We start from the raw sequence: 17,322 nt of genomic DNA, 5'->3' as shown, positions 1-17,322 counted from the left end.
TATGTTGTACCAGTTTCTTCCCATTTATGGTCTCCCACAGATCCTAGGACATATGCCTACTGAATGTTAAAAATCTACTGTATTTAGTAGCCCATTAATACACAGCAGTTTCTCAGGTACAGTCCACAAATGCTCTATAAAGAGACTGTGCCTTTGAGTCAGAGGAGTGGAAGTCAGTCTGAGTCATTTGAAACTCATCCAGGGAATTTACAGTTGAGACTCTGAGGATAAAATGACACTGGCAAGAACAAGGATGCTATAATGTGGCTGATTCATTTGAGGATCAAATAGGTGTATCTGGTCTAATAATCTGTCTGGAGATGACTAATACTTATGTATTCATCCAACAAAATTTATTAGTACCAGACTCAATGTGTCACTGAGAGTTTTCCCAAACCTAGCAATGAGCTGGAGCCCAGGTCACTTGGTCTGGGAGGCTTTAAAGGACAAACACTCCCCTGAGAGACAAACTGTTTTAGCAGCAAATATTATTAGGCATGATCTAAAGTATAAACTCTGCTAGGGTTTATTAAGCCATAAGGATGCCATCACGGTCCCGATAATGAGGGTACCTATAAATTCCCAAGGAGATTTTTTAACCAGGGTTTGGCAACGGGTACAGGGGGTGCAAAAGGCCTTCCCAGCATCCGACATACTAGTCTTTAGTCTGGACATTGGAGCATGTAGTTGTCTCATGCCAGAGGAGACCCAGAGAAACCAAGAATATGTTGAATAAAAGTAAAAGTATTACAAAAGCCCACAGGTTAATGGTATAGTCACTTTGGAAAACAGTCTGACAATTCCTTGAAATCTTAAACATAGAATTACCATCTAACCCCAAAATTCCACTCCTAGGGATAGACACATGAATAATAGAAAATATGTGTATCGGTCTCTGCACCTGGTTCCTGGCACAGAATTCCTAAAACCTTTACAATTTCCTAAGTAATAAGAGTACTAGAAGCAGCTTTTGTCGCAGTGTTTGGTCTTTGACCCTGGTCCCTAACACAGAGCTCCTAAATCCCTTAGCATTTCCTAGGTGATGGGAGCATCATTGCTTCTAATGAGGTGTCTCTGGGGGGGCTCCTGCACAGCCTCAGAATGGGGGCTGGTCACCAGAAAGACCAAGCCATGGGTAGAAGCTTCAAACTTTCAGCCCGACCCCCCTCCTCTGGGAGGAAAGGGGGCTGAAACTTACATTTATGATTAATCATGCCTACATAATAAAGCCTCCATAAAAAATCCCAGAAGTGTGGGCTCCAGAGAGCTGCTAGGTTGGTGAAGACATGGAAGTGCTGGGAGAGTGGTGTGCCAGCAGGTGGCATGAAAGCTCTGCACCCCTCCCCACATAATTTGCTCCATGTATCTCTTCATCTGGCTGTTTACCAGTATCTTTCATTATATCCTTTATGATAAAATGGTAAACTTATAGAGGTGTTTCCCTAAGTTCTCTGAACCATTCCAGCAAATCACAGAACCCAAGGAGGGGTGCAGTGACAACCTGGGACTTCTCACTGACATCTGGTGTGGAGCAGTCTTGTGGGATTAAGCCCTTAACTTGTGGGATCTGACATTAACTGTAGGAAAATAGTGTTAAAATGTAATCAAATTATAGGACATCTAGCTGGTGTCAAAGAAATTGCTTGATGTGTGGAAAACCTACACATCTCATATCAGAAATATGAGTGAGTGAGTAAAGGAAAACACAAGCAATGTTTCTCCCTTGCTAATCCTAAGGGCAACTGGGTACCATAGGAATGCTTTAAACACTGTGGTGAGGTAAGCCAGATTTGTGTTTTAGAAAGACCGTCCATATGGTTGTAGTGTGCAGCATGGACTGAGGGGGTGCACAGAGTCCAGTTACAGTCTACCTAGTAGCCAAGAGACAATGGTCCCCAGAACTAGGGAAAGCATAGTGGTGAATACAGTTAAAACAAGGACAATGAACAGAACTGGGCAAGGGATTAGATGTGAGAGGTGAGGCAAAAAGTCTGAGCAGCTGGTTAATTAGCAATTCAATTGGGAAATAGGGAAACCTTTAAGAGGAAACTGTTTTAGCAACAAAGGAAGACGATAAGGTTTGGGGAGAATGATGGAATTTAGATCAAGGAGAGATATTATATTGCAGTTGGAAAACTGTGACTTAAAGTGAGAGATGGAGGATGGAGATTTCTACCAGGAAGTATACACACACACATATCTATCATCACATTGTTCATATAGATAATTTAATCATTGTTGAATGAATGACTGCGTAGATCATGAAATACATCTGGCATCTGCTTATTAATGTTTGGTACCTGCTTGCACCAGGTTTTCATCTCTGATTTACATTCTGATTTATATTCACTTGTACTTCACAAAATAGACCTTCAACCATATTTGCAGTGTTTTCACATACACTAATTATTGTGTAACAGTAAGAACAATGTACTAATCCAGCTGCAAGAATAAAATGTACCCTTGTAATGGTAGAAGGCAGAGGACTTTTCAAATACCCGACAATTTAAACTGGGACACAAGGAACCAGGGAATTCAGACAAAGGGAGGCAGGGCCTACATACTACATCCCTGCAGCAAACACAATACATCACATTTACAGAAAAGAGAGAACCCAGTGTCAGAAAAAGGAAAACTACATAAATTAACAAAACAAAACTAGAAAAGTGCTAACTCAACCCGTCATAATACATCTGCAGCGCACCTCCTGGGCTGGTCCTGAAGCTACCATCACTAGGACATATTTCAGACCAACAGTGTCTGCTTGGGAAGGCATCTATAACTCCCAGTAAAATATTTTGAACCCAGACTAACTGAGAGAGTTTCAGTATGAGTTAACTGGAGATCTTTATGACAGGATACCTCAAAAGAAGTTAACATATTTAATTTCTTTTAAATATATATTGTAATTTGAATTAATGGCTAAAGGCTCCTTTCTGAAGGTACTATATGACTACGTGAGACTCACATATAATGAGTATTTTTATTACTTTATTCTTGGCACTGCTAAATTATATGAAAATATTTTAATTAAATTAAAAGTTTCTCCAAGAATAACCTATTCACTACTGATTTTGTTTACATCAAAAAAAGTTTATACTATAAATATTGTGTTATCTGAAATTTCAGGAAGGAAATGATCCAACAGACTAAATTCAAAATTAAAAACGGTTAATTTCCAAAAATTACCCTACTACTATTTAATTTTGCTTAAAATCTATGGATTACGACAAAAAATTCAGAACATTAATTTAATTCAAGAATTAGTCCAAGGTAAGTGTTCTAAATGAAAACTATATACCATTAGACTTCCAGAAGAAAATACACACCAAAACATGAACAGTAGCTATTTCTAGACAGTCTAGAATTTTAAGTTATTTTTATTTTTTTCATATTTTCCTGTATATTCTGTGAATATTATTTTTATAAAAATTTGCTATTCTTAAGCATAAATCTTTATATTTTCCATTACTATTTTATTTCATGTAGCTTACCTTCTTTTCCCAATCATTATTCAGAGATTCTGTACTTTGTTCACATATTTTTTTTAGCTCTGCAATCTGGTTTTCTTTGGTCTCTCTGATAACTTGACAGTCACGTATAAGGGTCTGAACTGTCAAAAGTGATGTAAACATAGTTAAACCAATTCTAGGTACCACATAAGAGTTTGATGATAAAAAATACAGTGTACCAGTTAGTAGAAAATTCCATTTTTCTCCACTTCTCAATTCTCTCTTCTAAAACATCTCTTATTCTTTCTTCTCTTTGCCCATATTTCTACCATCACAGTCTTGGTAGAATCCATCATAATTTACCCCTTAGACAATTTTAACAGTATGCTGGCCTCAGTATCACTGCCTTCCTGTGGGTCCTTTGTTGCTTTAAAGAGGCCTTTCTACAATGCAAATCCAGTAAGATGCTCTCAAGACTGAAAATATTCTACGGTTCCTTTCACCTTAAAGGTAAAGGCCAAAACGTCTAACATGGACAACCATTCCTCATAACCTGACTGCTTTCTGGCCATATTTTTGCTACTTGCACATTTTTAGACTCGTATTACAAACACACAAACTTATCTGTGGATTCCTGAGGCCATTCCCTTAATATATCACAGCCTGAATCTGATCATTTATCTACCTGGAATGCCCTTCCCTCCCCTGCTGAAAAACTCCTATTCATTCTTGGTCTCAATTCAAGTATCATCTTCTCTATAAACCATTCACCAACCATATTCCTCCTCCTGCTGGGGCAGAAAGAAACTCCTCTTCATTTCCAGGGAACCTCATACATTGCTCCATTAAAATATTTTATTATATTATGTGCTATAACAGTTTACTTACCTACATCCTAAGGAGAAAGATATTTCAACTTTTTATTCACAGGGCATAACAGTGTCACATAAACAAGGACTCACAAAGATGTGTACTGAATAACTAAATAAAGAAACCCATCATTTCAATACACTGTTGCTCCTAAATACATTGTCAAGGTTTATGTTACTGAAACAAAATGTGCCTTAAATTATATGAAATATTTCCTTTTTAAATCATTTAAATTTCTATCTTTTTAAAAAATGATTAAAAACTGTCAGTGATTTAAGTGAAAAAAAAATTAATGTATTTATGTCATTTGGATGGTAAAATAAATTCAGCCATATATTTGCCTGAATGCATTATTTTCTTAGTGTACTGATATAATATATTCTTATTTACTTACTTCAAGATAGCAAAATTTTCATAAACATTTATATAGAAACTTGTTTCACTCTTATATCTCAACTGTACAACATATAAGGGGAGAAAAAGTGCACCTAATAATAGTCTTTAGCAGCTACAAGATTTTACTTCACAATTCCAAAATTAAAACTAAGATCTGTTTGCAATTCAAAAACTTTTAAGAAATATTATTTTTAAACCTTAGGCATGTTTAACTTACCTGGTTTGAATCAGGGTAAGAAATGAAAACCTAGAAAAAAATTTTTTAATATTTCTGTAGCCACTGATATTTGAAGAAAGAACCTGAACAAATTTCCAATTACTTTCACTAACATTTAAGGTTGGAAACAAACCCAAAAATGTCTACTTCATTAGTTAACTTATATATGTAATTGCCAGCCTAAATTTCAAGGCATTACTATTCTCTCAGGTCTGGTGGCTTGGGAGAAAGCCAGTGAGTTCCCTATGGAAACTCTAAATGAGAACCTCTCCTATTTCCTCTTAGTCATGGCTTTTATCTTACATATTCCAAACCCTTCAAAGGCTCTTCTTCAATTCCTATCTCACTATTCCCACTGCCATCATTCAGATATTCTGGGTCCTTATCATATTACATGTAAAATTATAGAAGCACGGAAGCATACCATCCTTGAGTTGGAAGGGACTTTACATATTATCTAGTCCAACCTCACAGTTTTATAATGAGTAAGCCAAAGCCCAGAGGCTTCCTGATGTCATGTAGTAGGGCTGGAATTACAGCCTATGTTTTCCAGTAAGTTGAAAGGCTCCTCCCTCTCACTCGTGCTCTCTCTTACTCACTTCTTTCTTCCTCTATCACAGCAGACTGGGAAATGGGCTCACCATGTTTAGCACACCCTCCATTACCAGGCTATTCCACCTAAAACTCACCTTTCAAAAACATCTGACTCCCCAGCATTTACAGGATAAACTTGAAACTTCTAAATCTGAAATTCACCATCATGCTTTAGTAATGCCAAGTCACCTACTAAAAACTAAAAGGTGATGTTAGGTGATGAGGATATCCGCTCTAGCTAAGTGGTTTTACAGCACTGCTCCTACAGCTTTCCCATATCAACATTCCCATTCCAATACCTAGAACTCTTCTCTCCAACTAATCAAATCTTATAAAACTTTTAAAGCTCGTTTCTCCAAAAACATTTTCAACACTCTAATGACTGACTCTTGCATTTCAATGTTCTGACCTATAATCATAGTCAATCTAACACTTGATTACTTGCTTTCTTTTCCTTTGTAATCAAAGTATAAATGGGGAATACTTTTTAAATGTTTGTTCTGTCAACTACAGTATTAGCATATACTGTAAGGCATAAAGTAGACACTTATGTAATGAACTTTATTAGAACAAGAGGAGTAATTTTCCTAGACTTCCTTGTGGAAGCCAGTAAGTTCTGGTTCTAAGACATGTCCAACAAGGAGAAAGAATAGGGAGTAAAAGGGCAGACTCTTTCAGCTCCTTAACCAAATAATCACCATTGCCACACACACACACAAACACACACACACACCCTTCACCACACACAAACACACAGATAAACACACAGAGTTTTTCCTCATTATATGGAAGCCCACATAAACACATCTACTGAGGAAAGCCACATAAATACTCCCATCTCACAATACAGAAATAAAATTTATTTTCTATAAAATTACTATATATATAATATATATAAAATAGAAATGTCATTAAAATATTTATGTAACAATACATCACCTTTCTTTTCAAGTTTTCTAATAGTCTCCTCTGTTTCATTTTGTTTCTTTATGTATAAAGTCTTCATTTCTTCAATTTCATTATTCTTTCTTTCTAAAATCTGCAAATAAATTTAAAATGTTTTAGTATACTATATTGTTTTATGAATAGAACACATAATTTTTTTGAATGAACACAATATTTTCTGCAGGTCTGTCTCGAACTAATCACATAAATGGTTTCCAAATATATATATATATAAATCATATGCTAGTGCACTGAGAAAATATTAAGTATACGAGAATAATTGAGTACTGAAAGAAATATGTTATTTGCTTTGAATTTTCATGTCCCAATTTTTAAGGAGAATATATTAGGTTATTCTCTAAAATATAATTCAGAGATCAAACTGCCATAAAGTAGCAGAGAGAAACGTTCAGAAACATGATATACTGGTGTAGCACAATTCACCTCCCACTGTGCTGAAATAGAGTATCTTCAGATGAGAATGTCCCCGAATCCTCCCACTAAGGTCCTTTCATTTTCAGGAACAATAACAAGAATTCCAGACACATAGGAAGATGAAATCTATAGTTCTCTTTTATATCTAGCTCTGCTACTGTAAATTGGAAAAGTCAGCTCAAAATAAGTCAAAAATTGCATGAATATTTTACATCATTAGCTTATATTGTCGTAAGTTTTAAAATGAGTCATTTAATGGAATGTAATCATGACTGCATATTACTAAATACATCTGCATTAAAAAAAAAAAACTAGAAAAATAACCAAACTGTAGGAAAGTTAGAAAGCAAGAAAAAAATGTGCTAACTCAGGGGAAGAGAAATCAAACTGAGACAGGAGTATGAATATCCACTTTTCTTGTAGTTGGCATATATTTCCTGAATATACATCCCCAAATTCAGCTTAAAAACAGTTATTCACCAAAGTCGAAGCAGATTTTTCTTAGTGATTTTATTGTCAGCATTTTACTTTATCTTTCTTTGTTTTAGCCCCACCTCTAAGAATGTTCAGTAAGAAAGGGAGGTGGATGATCCTAATGTCCACAAAGATGCAAAAAAGGAAAGTAATGTATGCATATAGAGAAAACACTCTAAATTTTATTCCTCTCCAATTTCTAACACTTAGAAAATGTCATATAAGCAATAAGCTGATGAATGCACTTTCCAAATCTGGCATAAGTTCAAGGATTTTATTTATATTTTACCTGGCACTTCAACTAGTTGCATTGCTTTCTTTTTTCACGCAGATTTATTTAAAAAGAGAAGTTCCTGGAAAGGATTTTATTATTAAATGTTTTTCTTAGAATAGATCTTTGTAACAGACATACCAAGGAGCATATTTCAAAGTCTACTGCCATGATTTTTCCAAATATATTTTTATACTCATTTATCTTAAACATCAAAGATTCTATTTCATTTGGATATATATTATGTTATATTGAAATTACATTACTGAATCTCTAACATTTATGATAGAGAACTGTTTATATCTAACCAATTTAAGCTAAGGTAAAAATCTAGTAAGAACAGAAAGTAATATTTGCTTTTAAATATGAATGAGAAAGAGAAAAGGGGAAGGAAAAGGATTCAACATCTTTCCTCTTTGTAATTTTCAGTCAGTGGTTTCTTTCTTGTTGCTTTGAAAGAAGATGAGCCAAATATGCGCCTCACTAAATATTAATATATTTTCAACTTTTAAGAAGGCTTGAATATATGATGCTATAGCCTCAACTTCCAGCCATCGTCTCTGTCACTCAGTTTTGTGCAGCTGAATTATGAACTTAGCTTTGAAATAGTAAATGCTAAGTTTCTCTTTGGATCAACCTTCAGGTATGTATATAGATAGATAAATTGATAACTTAATTTTTAAAATCAATACTACAATATAGTATCAATTCAAATTCATTGTAGGATACCACAAATTGATGACTTTTGCTATGCCCATTAAGAAAAATAAATTTTGTTTAAGAATGCAAATTTGAAACATTGGAAGGCATAAATATCAGTTAGCTACTGAAAAAGCAAGCCTACACTGTCAGTGCTAGCATTATAATGCGTGATGTCTATACCAAGCAGAACTAAATCCAAGAGCTCCTTTTTAAATTAAATTTTAGTTGCCAGAAAACTAAAAGAACATTAGACCAAAACAAACTCTAGTATTTACAGTTGATGTTGCATTTCACCTTTTATGAAAGGTAATGATACAGTACAGATAAAGGATTATAAGAAGGCCAGCCTTCAAACAATAGATGAGAAAAAACTAAAAGGTGATGTTAGGTGATGAGGATTTGCACATTTATTTAGCAAGTGAAAGTGAAAGATCAATTTTTGTTGGGATATTAATTTAGCAAACTCCATTTATACCTAGGTTACCATAAGTACGTAATAAGTGGATGGATGGGTGGTTGGATAGATGATCACAAGACTTAGAATATGTCGAATATTCAATATTAATAAGAGAGTAAATGGTATATTCCCTACCTTTTGAACATCAGCATCATGTTTCTGTTGCAGTTTAAGCTTCTCTTCATGACATTTAGCTTCCATCATTTTTGTTTTCATATCCAACTTCAAGGAAAATATTTTAAAGTTGTTATTATTTTACTTTCCCATTGGCAAAAATATACAATTAAATTAAAATAACTCTCTATTTGAAAGACAGTATCACTCTCCACTTTTGCCTTATAGCCACTGGTCTAACAATTACATTATATATACTAATATGTTGTTTACATTCATGATTACCTCTAAGGTAATTAAGTCTTTCAAATAAATTTCACTTGATAGGCAAAACTGAGACTCATAAATACAAATTCATCACTTATATCCACCCCAACCTCCAAAAAAGACGTTTTAAAGTGGTATTTTCCTAGATTCACTCAGTATTTTAGCCTTTATTATTACTATTTTATTTTATTTTTTTTTGGAATCATTGATCAACAATTACACGAGCAACTTTATGGATACTAGACTCCCCACATCATCAAGTCCACACCACATACCCGATTACAGTCACTGTCCATCAGCGTAGTAAGAGGCTATAGAAACATTATTTCTCTCCTCTGTATTGTACAGCCCTCCCCGTGTGCCCCCCTATATTATGTGTGCTAATCGTAATGCCCCGTTTTCCCCCTTGTCCATCCCTTCCCACCCATCCTCCCCAGTCCCTTTCCCTTTGGTAACTGTTAGTTCATTCTTGGGTTCTGTGAGTTTGCTGCTGTTTAGTTCCTTCAGGTTTTTTCTTTGTTCTTATACTCCACATATGAGTGAAATCATTTGATACTTGTCTTTCTCCACCTGGCTTATTTCACTAAGCATAATACCCTCTAGCTCCATCCATGTTCTTGCAAATGGTAGGATTTGTTTTCTTCTTATGGCTGAATAATATTCCATTGTGTATATATACCACATCTTCTTTATCCATTCATCTACTGATGGACACTTAGGTTGCTTCCATTTCTTAGCTATTGTAAATAGTGCTGTGATAAACATAGGGGTGCATCTGTCTTTTTCAAACTGGGCTGCTGCATTCTTAGGGTAACTTTCTAGGAGTGGAATTCTTGGGTCAAATGGTATTTCTATTTTGAGCTTTTTGAGGAACCTCCATACTGCTTTCCACGATGGTTGAACTAATTTACATTCCCACCAGCAGTGTAGGAGGGTTCCCTTTTCTCCACATCCTCGCCAACATTTGTTGTTGTTTCTCTTTTGGATGGTGGCGATCCTTACTGGTGTGAGGTGATATCTCATTGTGGTTTTAATTTCCATTTCTCTGATGATTAGCGATGTGGAGCATCTTTTCATGTGCTTGTTGGCCATCTGAATTTCTTCTTTAGAGAACTGTCTATTCAACTCCTCTGCCCATTTTTTAATTGGCTTATTTGCTTTTTGTTTGTTGAGGTGCATGAGCTCCTTATATATTTTGGATGTCAACCCTTTATCGGATCTGTCATTTATGAATATATTCTCCCATACTGTAGGATGCCTTTTTGTTCTATTGATGGTGTCCTTTGCTGTACAGAAGCTTTTCAGCTTGATATAGTCCAAGAGATTTCTGCCTGCTTTTTTCTAAGAGTTTTATGGTTTCATGACTTACATTCAGGTCTTTGATCCATTTCGAATTTACTTTTGTGTATGGAGTTAGACAATGATCCAGTTTCATTCTCTTACATGTAGCTGTCCAGTTTTGCCAACACCAGCTGTTGAAGAGGCTGTCATTTCCCCATTGTATGTCCATGGCCCATTTATCATATATTAATTGACCATATATGTCTGGGTTAATATTTGGGGTCTCTATTCTGTTCCACTGGTTGTGTGTCTGTTCTTGTGCCAGTACCAAATTGTCTTAATTACTGTGGCTGTGTAGTACAGCTTGAAGTTGGGGAGCAAGATTCCCCCTGCTTTATTCTTCCTTCTCAGGATTGCTTTGGCTATTCGGGGTCTTCTGGGTTCCATATGAATTTTAGAACTATTTGCTCCAGTTCGTTGAAGAATGCTGTTTGTATTTTTATAGGGATTGAATTGAGTCTGTAGATTGCTTTAGGTGGGATGACCATTTTAACAATATTAATCCTTCCTAGCCAAGAGTATGGGATGAGTTTCCATTTGTTAGTGTCCTCTTTTAATTTCTCTTAAGAGTGTCTTATAGTTTTCAGGGTATAGGTCTTTCACTTCCTTGGTTAGGTTTATTCCTAGGTATTTTATTCTTTTTGATGCAATTGTGAAGGGAATTTTTTTCCTAATTTCTCTTTCTGGTAGTTCATCATTAGTGTATAGGAAAGCAACAGATTTCTGTGTATTAATTTTGTATCCTGCAACTTTGCTGAATTCAGATATTAGTTCTAGAAGTTTTGGAGTGGAGTCTTTAGGGTTTTTTATGTACAATATCATGTCATCTGCAAATAGTGACAGTTTGACTTCTTCTTTACCAATCTAGATGCCTTGTATTTCTTTGTTTTGTCTGATTGCCATGGCTAGGACCTCCAGTACTATGTTGAATAACAGTGGGGATAGTGGGCAATCCCTGTCTTGTTCCCGATCTTAGAGGAAAGGCTTTCAGCTTCTCATTTTTAAGTATGATGTTGGCTGTGGGTTTGTCATATATGGCCTTTATTATGTTGAGGTACTTGCCCTGTATACCCATTTTGTTGAGAGTTTTTATCATGGATGGATGTTGAATTTTGTTAAATGCTTTTTCTCCATCTATGGAGATGATCATGTGGTTTTTGTCCTTCTTTTTGTTTATGTGGTGGATGATGTTAATGGATTTTCAAATGTTGTACCATCCTTGCATCCCTGGGATGAATCTCACTTGATCATGGTGTATGATCGTCTTGATGTATTTTTGAATTCAGTTTGTTAATAATTTGTGGAGTACTTTTGCATCTATGTTCATCAGGGATATTGGTCTGTAATTTTCACTTTTGGTGGGGTCTTTGCCTGGTTTTGGTATTAGAGTGATGCTGACTTCATAGAATAAATATAGAAGTATTCGCTTTTCTTCTATTTTTTGGAAAACTTTAAGGAGAATGGGTAATATGTTTTCTGTATACGTCTGATAAAATTCAGCAGTGAATCCATCTGGACCGGATATTTGTTCTTGGGTAGTTTTTTAATCCAACTCAATTTGTTTGCTGGTAATTGGACTGCTTAGATTTTCTGTTTCTTCCTTGGTCAGTCTTGGAAGATTGTATTTTTTTAGGAAGTTGTCCATTTCTTCTACGTTATACAGCTTGTTAGCATATAAATTTTCATACTATTCCCTAATAATTCTTTGTATTTCTGTGGGGTCTATAGTGATTTTTCCTTTCTCATTTCTGATTCTGTTTATGTGTGTAGATTCTCTTTTTCTCTTAATAAGTCTGGCTAGGGGGTTATCTATTTTGTTTATTTTCTCTAAGAACCAGCTTTTGATTTCATTGATTTTTCTATTGTTTTATTCTTCTCAATTTTATTTATTTCTTCTCTGATCTTTATTATGTCCCTCCTTCTGCTGACTTTGGGTCTCATTTATTCTTCTTTTTCCAGTTTCAATAATTGTGACTTTAGACTATTCATTTAGGATTGTTCTTCCTTCTTTAAATAGGCCTGGATTGCTATATACTCCTTTCCTCTTAGAACTGCCTTTGCTGCGTCCCACAGAAGTTGGGGCTTTGTGCTGTTGTTGTCATTTGTCTCCATATATTGTTTGATCTCTGTTTTAATTTGGTCATTTATCCATTGATTATTTAGGAGCATGTTGTTAAGCCTCCATGTGTTTGTTAGCCTTTTTGTTTTCTTTGTACAGTTTATTTCTAGTTTTATACCTTTGTGATATGAGAAGTTGGTTAGTAGAATTTCAATCTTTTTCAATTTTCTGAGGCTCTTTTTGTGACCTAGTGTGTGGTCTATTCTGGAAAATGTTCCATGTGCACTTGAGAAGAATGTGTATCCTGCTGCTTTTTGGTGTAGAGTTCTGTAGATGTCTGCTCGGTCCACCTGTTCTAGTGTGTTGTTAGGTGCCTCTGTGTCCTTACTTATTTTCTGTCTGGTTGATCTGTCCTTTGGAGTGAGTGGTGTGTTGAAGTCTCCCAGAATGAATGCATTGCATTCTATTACCTCCTTTAATTCTGTTAGTATTTGTTTCACATATGTAGGTGTTCCTGGTTGGGTGCATGTATATTTATAATGGTTATATCCTCTTGTTGGACTGACCCCTTTATCATTATGTAATGTCCTTCTTTATCTCGTTACTTTCTTTGTTTTGAAGTCTATTTTGTCTGATACAAGTACTGCAACACCTGCTTTTTTCTCCCTATTGTTTGCATGAAATATCTTTTTCCATCCCTTCACTTTTAGTCTGTGTATGTCTTTGGGTTTGACATAAGTCTCTTGAAAGCAGCATATGGATGGGTCTTGCTTTTTTATCCATTCTATTACTCTGTGTCTTTGATTGGTGCATTCAGTCCATTTACATTTAGGGTGATTATCAAAAGATACATACTTATTGCCATTGCAAGCTTTGGATTTGTGGTTACCAAAGGTTCAAGGGTACCTTCTTTACTATCTCACTGTCTAACTTAACTCTCTTATTAAGCTATTATAAACATAGTCTGATGATTCTTTATTTCTCTCCCTTCTTATTCTTCCTCCTCCATTCTTTATATGTTAGGTATTTTATTCTGTACTCTTTTGTGTTTCCTTGGACTGCTTTTGTGGATAGTTGATTTTATTTTTTGTCTTTAGTTAGTATTTGGTTGGTCTGCTTTCTTTTCTGTGATTTTATTTTCTCTGTTGACATCTATTTAGCCTTAGGAGTGCTTCCTTCTAGAGCAGTCCCTTTAAAGAATCCTGTAGAGGTGGTTTGTGGGAGGCAAATTCCCTCAACTTTTGCTTTTCTGGGAATAGTTTAATCCCTCCTTCAAATTTAAATGATAATCATGCTGGATACAATATTCTTGGTTCAAGGCCCTTGTGTTTCATTGCATTAAATATATCATGCCATTCTCTTCTGGCCTGTAAGGTTTCTGTTGAGAAGTCTGATGATAGCTTGATGGGTTTTCCTTTGTAGGTGATCTTTTTTCTCTCTTTGGCTGCCTTTAGTACTCTGTCCTTGTCTTTGATCTTGGCCATTTTAATGATTATATGTCTTGGTGTTGTCCTCCTTGGGTCCCTTGTGTTGGGAGATCTGTGGGCTTCCATGGTCGGAGAGACTATTTCCTTCCCCAGCTTGGGGAAGTTTTCAGCAATTATTTCTTCAAAAAACTTTCTATCCCTTTTTCTCTCTCTTCTTCTTCTGGTACCCCTATAATGTGGATATTGTTCCTTTTGGATTGGTCACACAGTTCTCTTAATATTCTTTCATTCCTAGAGATTCTTTTATCTCTCTCTGCATCAGCTTCTCTGTATTCCTGTTCTCTGATTTATATTCTATTAACAGTCTCTTGCACCTCGTCCAGTCAGCTCTTAAGACCTCATATCGATTGTTTCATTTCTGTTATCTCCCTCCTGACTTCATCCCTTAGTTCTTGTATATTTCTCTGCAGTCCATCAGCATGGTTACGACTTTTATTTTGAATTCTTCTTCAGGAAGATTGGTTATATCTATCTCGCCAGACCGTCTTTCTGGGGTTGTTTGAGTGATTTTTGACTGGACCAGATTCTTCTGCCTCTTCATGGTGATAGAAGTGGTCACAGGTAGGTGGCACATGTGTCAGCTGGGAGAACAAAGTACCTTCCTGCTTGCTGGTTGCCTTGCCCTTCTCCACTGCCTGTGTCATCTACCTGTGCCCTGGGGGCAGTCTATGGGATAATCTACTGAGCTGCTGTGGGCAGGGTGGCCCTCGGGGTAGTTTAGGGTCCTGCAGGGTGTCACAGGCACGCCGGGTGTATTCTCCTATGGGAACGGTGCCCTTTCGTGCCTTCCAGACCTTGCTCCAGCTTCCACAGCCTGTGCCCTTTACCCACACACCGAGGGCAGTCTCTGGGATAATCTCCCAAGCTGCTGTGGGCGAGGTGGCCATCGGCATAGCTTAGGCCCCTGCAGGAGATCACAGACATGCCGGGTGTGTTCTCCTGCAAGAACAGTGCCCCTTCGTGCCTTCTGGACTGTGCTCCGACTTCCTCTGTCTGTGCTGGACAGCTGCCCACTGGCAGTAGTCTCTGAGTCTGTCCTGGTTAGCTGCATGCTGGGAGAAGACTGTGTGGTTGCTGTGGGTGGGGTTGTTCTCCAGCTGCTCCAGTTTGCTTGCAGCGCTGACCAGGGAGGAATGAATGACAGGCTGCTTATCGCCATGAGGGGCCTCAGGGCTGTGTTACCCCCCGGGGGGTTAGGGTGCCTGAAGTTCCTCAAGATTCCCAGCCTGCTGGGCTGAGTTTGCTGGGACGATTTTGTCCAGCTATTAAGCCTTTGTCCCTTTAAGACTTGTAAAAAGCGCTAGCTTTTTTTTTCCCCAGGGGAGCCAGCTGTGGGGACCTTCTCGCAGTCTCTGTCTCAGATTATACTTTCCCATTTCTCTAATTTCCAGTACACCATGCAATGGGTGTCTGTGCTTCCAGTGCAGTTTCTAGGGCTGGTTATTTAGCAGTCCTGTGCTTCCACTTCCTCCCCACTCTGATTCTTTTCCTTCCACCAGTGAGCTGGGGTGGGGGGAGTGCTCAGGTCCCGTCAGGTCACGGCTTTGTATCTTACCTTTTTGGTGGGATGCTGAGTTCTCGCAGATGTAGATGCAGCCTGACTGTTGTACTGTATCTTCTGGTCTTTTAGGAATAGTTGTATTTGTTGTATTTTCAAAAATATATATGGTTTTGGGAGGAGATTTCTGCTGCCCTACTCATGATGCCATCTTGAGCCCCTCTCACCATTATTATTTTTTGAGTCTCTATTCAACCTCTTTACTTTTTTCTTTTCTCTTATCTATATGCTCACTTAAATACTCTTATTTACTTACTTACTTAAATATGACCATTTGAGAATGAATGCCCATAAATATGGTGCATTTTGATAAAGGCACGTCACTCTTAGCAGATTTTCCATTTCTCTCTCCTGGAACCTCATGCTAGTGACTTTTTCTCCTTCAGAGTATTTATTAACAACCCCCATCCTCAAACCAACACCTAATGCACCAGTGTTCTGAGGGAAGCCAACAAAAATGTAACAGTACGTGTTGATAATGAGAGCATCTTAGAATTTAAAAAATAGTAGTGACAAGTTTTAGGAAGAACAACATAAAATTGATTATCTCAAATGTGAAAGTATTTGACCACCTGATTCCTTACTGTTTGAAAGAACATGTACATTGGTGTCCAACAGACCTCATTTCTAACTCTAATTCAACTTCCACTACGTATTAAACTTGTGTGACTTTAGGCAAGTCACCTGTTCAGATTCTATTTCCTCTTCTGCTAAGTTTAATTATCCTTACCCTAATGAGTTATGAAATATATCCAATTATAACATTTAAGTAGCCATACTCATGACAATGCTAGGCACAAAGTTGTTATACAAAAAAATATTAGTCTACAACCTTAAGGAAAATTTTCTTTTAAAATGTTGGAAATGAACTGTCAAAACATTTTCTTGAAAATTTTTGAAATATAGTTTTCCAATTACTGTTTCAAAAAAATGAATTTTATCAAGATAAACATGTATGATCAAATCAACATACTGAAATTAGATTAAAAAATTTTACAAACAAAAGCTAACACAAATTCATGATTTTTAAACATTGAGTGGTACAGAGGGAGACAGCTATCCACTCACTACACAAAAGGAAAAAATTCTGAATGCTTCCATTCTCTTGTCTCTAAATCACATACTTCCTCATTTTAGCAGAAAGCAGGCTGGGTGATCTAAGTCCATGTAAAGATCCCTAACAGAAGCATTTGTGGGATCTGTTAAAAAGGAATCAAACTGAACTTACAATAGCCAAAATATGGAAGCAACCTAAGTGCCCATCAATAGATGAATGGATAAAGATGTGGTACATAACCACAATGGAATATTATTCAGCCATAAAAAGAAAATAAATCTTTCCATTTGCAACAACATGGATGGATTTAGAGGGTGTTATGCTCAGTGAAATAAGACAGGAAGAGAAATAAAATTACACATGATTTCACTCTTTGGGGAATATAAAAACAAAGTGAAACAGGAGGAACAAAACAGCAGTAGACTCATAGGCCCTGAGAAATGACTTATAGTTCCCAAGAGGGAGGGGTTGGGGCAGGTCGGGGAGAGGGTGAGGGGGATATAGAGCACAATAATTCGCAATCACGATGTAAGTTGGTCACGGGGATGGTAGTACAGCATGTAGAATATAGTCAATGATTCTGTAACATCTTTCTACATTGATAGACAGTAACCACACTAGACAGG

General features: G+C 36.6%; 1 protein-coding gene across 6 annotated transcripts in view; it reads right to left on the bottom strand.

Moving 5' to 3' along the window:
* The window catches only part of CEP112 (centrosomal protein 112), a 405,933-nt gene that overhangs the window by 304,728 nt on the left and 83,883 nt on the right, over window positions 1-17,322 (bottom strand). For all 6 annotated transcript variants that reach the window (XM_057501633.1, XM_057501632.1, XM_036899724.2 and 3 more), the window contains 3 exons: window positions 8,949-9,035; window positions 6,469-6,568; window positions 3,495-3,613 (listed from right to left, as the gene is read on the bottom strand). In XM_057501633.1, coding sequence (XP_057357616.1) covers window positions 3,495-3,613; window positions 6,469-6,568; window positions 8,949-9,035 — 306 coding nt within the window. The remainder of the gene's footprint in view (window positions 1-3,494; window positions 3,614-6,468; window positions 6,569-8,948; window positions 9,036-17,322) is intronic.

This window comes from Manis pentadactyla, chromosome 4 (genome assembly GCF_030020395.1).
Source record: "Manis pentadactyla isolate mManPen7 chromosome 4, mManPen7.hap1, whole genome shotgun sequence".
In the NCBI taxonomy this organism is placed as follows: domain Eukaryota; kingdom Metazoa; phylum Chordata; class Mammalia; order Pholidota; family Manidae; genus Manis; species Manis pentadactyla.
This window is presented reverse-complemented; position numbering and strand designations above follow the sequence as displayed.